Raw genomic sequence first — 5607 nt, 5'->3', positions numbered from 1 at the left:
CTCCGCTGAAGACGTGGTTCTCGAGGTTTCCAGTGTGACCCTTGGGAGCGTGATCGGTCTCGGGATCGTTGCGTACCAGATCGGCTGGAGCCCTCACCCTGATTTCTCCTTTGCTGGGGGTTGCGATTCCTTTCATGTCGCCAACCCCTTGCTTCCAGCTCTAAATCCATTACCAGTCTGCGCAACCGCTCTAGCTCTCGGTCTCTATCATCATACTGCCGATGCGCCGAGACGCCTGAAACCGTCCGGTGTGTCTGGGCCGACCCTTCTCCTAGTCCGGACCTTTTCTCCCCTCTTGGGTACTCCCTATCTTCCCACCGTTTCTGCCTTCTCTCCCTCCACGTTGATCCCCGAGAAGATCCTATGGAGCCACTCGGTGCACGCTCTCCGGAATGCTCCTCAGACATTCTCCTCGTTTGAGTCTCAGTCGAACCACAGCTTAGTAGGAGGGCCCCACGGTGGGCGCCAATTGTAGGAACCAAGTATAAGACTTCTGGGCCTTTGATCACTTGGGCTCACAATTTATTTGTAATGGGTTTAAGGATTTCCTACTATGGGTCGTTCTCGGCAGAGAGACTCAAAGCAACACTCAGTTGGTATTCCCTCACTTGACTGTTTTCTCTCAATTTTCTTGAACCCCTCATTCTCCCAACTTTCTTCTATTTATAGCCAAGGTTAGTGGGGGGATTATGATTACAGTCACCGTTAATGCTACTGAAAGGTCCAATATTATCTGGTTAAAGTGGATGTTTAGGTGAGAGGGCGGTGCAGCATTTATGATCTTGGAACTTGGTTCCATTTTGACCGATTATGTTCAGCAACTCAGTTTCCCGTGCATATCACATTTTCCCGAGCACGACTCGTGTACTTGACCGGGAACGGTTAACCGATCACCTCTTGGAATTCAATACCCTAAACTTGTTTGTACACTAAGGCAGTTTCAAGAAGGGCGCAGGGTAACTGGACCTTTCTGCTGGGCCTGTGCCCAGGGCCTGCATGGGCCTGGGCCCAGGGCCTGCATGGTCCTGGGATCTCGGTGCCGTACATATATATATATATATACACATTTTGAGAAAGTATATTTAAGGATATTTGAAAGTTGTTGAATTCCTCATAATTTAAAAGGCCAGAACATTTGAAAGGAAATATTTTCTAAGGAAAGATATTTGACAAGGGAATATTGCTATTATACATTATTAAGCCACTAAAAACGTTCATTTAGTCAATAAATTTATTTTAGAACTATTGATTTCTATAATTGGAAGTAACCAATTAGGTTTACAACAAAATCTAGAAATCGATCACTGATCCAATTTGAGTACCTCTATAAGATAGACCTCAATAGAAAATTGAAGAGTAACAACATCAAGTGATTGAGATCAGTACTTCCTCATATAAAATTGTTGACTCTAGAGATATAGTAATATGGAGAAGACAAAATTGTTTCAAGCACCGACAAAACTAGAAGCGCCCCTTGTTTTAAAGAGAGGAGGATGGGTTATTCACATTTCATTTGATGGTTAGAGGCAAATTGAAAGCTAAGAAATGGTAATTCTAAGGATTCCTCTGAGGGAAAATAAAGATGTCTCCTACGTTAGCAAAATTGAATTTTAACTTTTTATTTTTTTTATTTTTTACTTTTTTGAGAATCAACACCAAAAACTTTTATTAAGTAGTTGAAGAATCTAAAATAACAAGCTGATGAATGTCAGATGGAACATGTTCCATCCACACTACTAAAGGAAATGAAACGATTACTCTCTTAGCCAAAGTATGAGCTATACAATTACCCTGCCACCTAGTATGAGAGAAAGAAAAAGTTCTAAGCGAACCAACAATAGACAAAGTGTCTTTGACAATATGACCGATGGACGGGTGACCTCAATTCACTGTCCTCAACGCACTGCACACCACCTCCGTGTCTCCTTCAAATTCAGAACAAGAGATACCTAATTCAACAATAAATTTTGCAGCCCATCTTGCAACTAAGGCTTCCAACATCTCCATAGAACCAGGGCAAGTGATTTTTTCAGCTAATGCTGCAATTACCTCACCCTTAGCATCCTGAACCATGACCCCAATACCTGCCTCTCCCAATTCACTAAACACAACCCCATCATATTGTGTTTTGTACATTGCACCCGAAGGAGGTCTCCATTTTAACAAAGAAATTTAGGCCTATTTTGGATATACATTGTTGTCAGTTTCTTTAAGACTTTCGCCTTTCTTCCCGTGGATGACAACTTTTAGTAAAAAGGTTCTTAAAGTTCCTTTAAGGAGTTTTTTTTTTTTTTTTTTTTTTTTTTTTTTTTTTGAGAAAAATTTAAGGAGCTTTTTTAAGCTGTAACACACAGGCCATACACCCATAGTCCATAGTCCATAGACATAAAAATGAAGTTTTAGGCAAAAGAAGATTATCCTCCACCATATCTGCAATTGTTCAAGTAGTGCGGCCTAGGGGGAAAAAAAAAGAAGTGGACTCCGATTACACCTATAAGGCTTTCTTACTTTTTCCCCTTTTTAAATAGTACAAAATAACAGCTCATTAAGGTAAATGATTGGAATAAAAATCCAACCATAAATTTCAATTTTGATACGGGCTTATTCCTATAAAATTGGGCCTGTATGCGTTTGGCCCAATTCAGAATGTTGTTTGTTCCGCAAGTATACCTTCTAGCCTAATCTCCTTCATATCTCCTCGACTTCAAAGTTCAAAACCAGAGTCTTTAAGTTTATTCAACCATTAAAGAAACCAATTTTAGAGCTGGATGTCTAAGTTTTTCATCAAGAATCTCCAGGGTATCATCTTTCCTTCACAGATAGTATATATAGTAGTAGTACACTAGTACTACTGTACTAGTATCATCACCATTATATTGCTCAATTTACTAGGTTTTTGAGTGATTATTCATGGGGTTTTCTTACGCAAAAGCCAAGTTAAACACATTCAATGCGCTCTCATCTTTCTTTTCAAAGAAAAATGTAGCTTTTGGTGCATCTAATAAGAGCCGGTTCGTGCCAAATAGTTCTACAATCTTGGGTTCAAACTTTTCAAGGTTTAGTGTGGTTCCTGCTGTGGGCTTGCTTGGAGTTGGAGGAGTGCAACGTAATATTCATCAAACATGTCGTTTTCTTCACGTCACAAGGAGATTTTACCAAGCAAGAACAGTGTCGAATTCACTGAATTGGTCAATGCACGTACAAAGATTGATGAGATTTTGTAGAAGAAATTGGATTGCTTTGTTCTTTGGTGGTTCTGTGGTTTGTACTACTATTTGTTGTGCAAGAATACAAAGAGTCCCATACACAGGAAGGTTTCATCTTGCTCTCGTTGAAAACATCGAGGATAAGTTAGGAGAGTATCAGTGGCAGGAGTTTGAGAAGGAAAACAAAGGAAATTTACTCCCTCTGTCAGACCCTAGAACTATTCGGGTACAATCTGTAGCAACAAAGATCATTGCTGCAATGAATAGTGGGTTAAGGCTTGGAACTGAGTTCAAGATCAATGGCCATTTAGGTGCAAGTAGAGATTTTGGAAATAGAGCGGCACAATATTTTGGTTTTAAAGATGCTCTTGCTGAAGCAGGGTTTAAGCATAGCCAAAAGCGGGATCGAAACTTTATATGGAAACCTGCTACTAAACATTTGAACCAAAGAAATTGGGAAGTGTATGTGCTTAATACTCCAGAAATTAATGCTTCCTGTCACCTTGGTGGAAGGATTGTTGTTTGCAATGGGTTGCTTGATGTTGTAGACAATGATGCAGAGTTAGCAACTATTATTGGGCATGAGGTCTGTTTTGGTCATTCTTTAGAATTACAGAATTCATAATTTTATTGGATTTAACTATATGAGAACTATATAGTGCATTTTGGTTTTAAATTAACCCCCTTTTTTGGTTAGGTTGGGCATGCTGTGGCTAGGCATATAGCAGAAGGTATTGTGAGGCTTTTCTTGATGCTTTCCTCTCTGATTGCTCTTATTTATGCTCTTATAAATGGCGATTCAACTTCAAGAGGAAATGTGGATGGTCTTGCAAAGCTTCAAGATATGTTTACCAATTTTATGAGCAGGAGGTATTTTCTTCTCCTTGATCCTCATGTTTAACAGTTTTAGTCATTCTCTATTCATTTTGAATGCATTTTGTTTTTCTCCCCTTGAATTCATGGTGTGTATGTACTATGTAACTGGTTTAAAGAATAAGATAGAAGCTGCATTTTATATTTGAAATTAGGAATTAAAGTTTACACTAGGCTTTTGCATGTTTGTCTGGACATTTTATTTTTGTCATATATAATCAATTAGTTCTTCGAAAAAACGCTGCTAATTAATGACCTTGTACTGAGAAAGTTTCTCAAACATCTTTCCATAATTAGTAAGGGTCAGGGCTTTCCTCATTGTGTAGATGAGAATTACCTAAGCAGATTTGAAGGATAGGAGGATGCTATATGTATATATATATATATATATATATATATATTTGATAGGTAAAGAGGATGCTATGCTAGTGTCACTAACAGACACTGTTCGGTAATACTCATATCTCCAAACTCAATTGTTATCTACAGGTTAAGAGGGCCTGCTTCCTTAGGCATTAGTTTCCTGAGATTCCATATAGATTAGTGAATCCAAAGGAATGATTTCTATTTACTTGGATGAGCTTTGAAAGCTAAGATTTTGCTTTTTATTTATTATTTATTTTTATTTTTATAAGGATCTATAATTGCATTTGCAGATGAATTGGAACCTTCTTATGCTGTGGACTGGTGATAATTATTATATGGAATTCCTTTTTTTTTTCTTTCTTATTATTGATCAAATAAAACCTATATGCATGTGCTTTAAATTTCTTTCCCAGTGTCTATAATTGATATTGTTATGAAATTCTAAATTTTGTTATCTTGATTTTTTCTTAACACTAATTTGTTGTTAAAATATGGGAAATTATTTGTAATGTCAAATCATAACAATGTTACATTTTATTTCCTTTACAGGAGAGAAGCGGAAGCAGATTACATTGGGCTAATGTTAATGGCATCTGCTGGATATAACCCTCAAGTGGCACCCATGGTATATGAGAGGAAGCTTGGTGGCGAGGGTGGTATCCAATCGACTCACCCATCTGGAATAAAGAGGGCTAAACTGCTACAGAAACCCAAAGTAATGAACAATGCGTTGGCTGTGTACGAGGAAGTGAAAGGTGGTGAGGGGGTGAGAAGCTTTGTTTAGAATGCTTTTGTAATGGAAATCATAATGCTGTGCTTGCTTAAGAAAATGAATTGGAGATGCATTATACATATTATCATTCATTCTTCAATCATAAGTATAAACCACCAACCATACTTGTATGAATGAATTCATTAGTCTTTCATTTTATTGAATTCTTTTGATTTAAGCCATTACAAGCTAGCTGATACTATTTTTGCTTAGTCACAAAAATAGATCATAACAGTGAAGGTCATTTTGTTCTAATTCTCGAATAATAGAACCTGTCTCTAGTCTCTAGGTTGCCTGGAGATTCTCTATAAATATTTTGGGGAATCCTCAAAGAACTCTAAACAAATATGTAAATTTTAAGATATTTTTTTTACAAACTCAGAACTAAAA

General features: G+C 37.6%; 1 protein-coding gene across 1 annotated transcript; it reads left to right on the top strand.

Annotated features, from left to right (window-relative positions):
* The first annotated feature begins 2701 nt into the window (after window positions 1-2701).
* Window positions 2702-5374, top strand: LOC115954417 (mitochondrial metalloendopeptidase OMA1-like). The gene is made up of 3 exons (XM_031072267.1): window positions 2702-3792; window positions 3904-4076; window positions 4995-5374. Exons 1-3 carry the CDS (start codon window positions 2911-2913, stop codon window positions 5227-5229), a joined length of 1290 nt encoding a protein of 429 aa, XP_030928127.1. The 5' UTR covers window positions 2702-2910; the 3' UTR covers window positions 5230-5374.
* Window positions 5375-5607: the final 233 nt, after the last annotated feature.

The sequence above is a fragment of the Quercus lobata genome, chromosome 8 (genome assembly GCF_001633185.2).
Source record: "Quercus lobata isolate SW786 chromosome 8, ValleyOak3.0 Primary Assembly, whole genome shotgun sequence".
Lineage (NCBI taxonomy): Eukaryota > Viridiplantae > Streptophyta > Magnoliopsida > Fagales > Fagaceae > Quercus > Quercus lobata.
The sequence above is the reverse complement of the archived record's forward strand: the minus strand, read 5'-3'. Positions and strand labels throughout refer to the sequence as shown.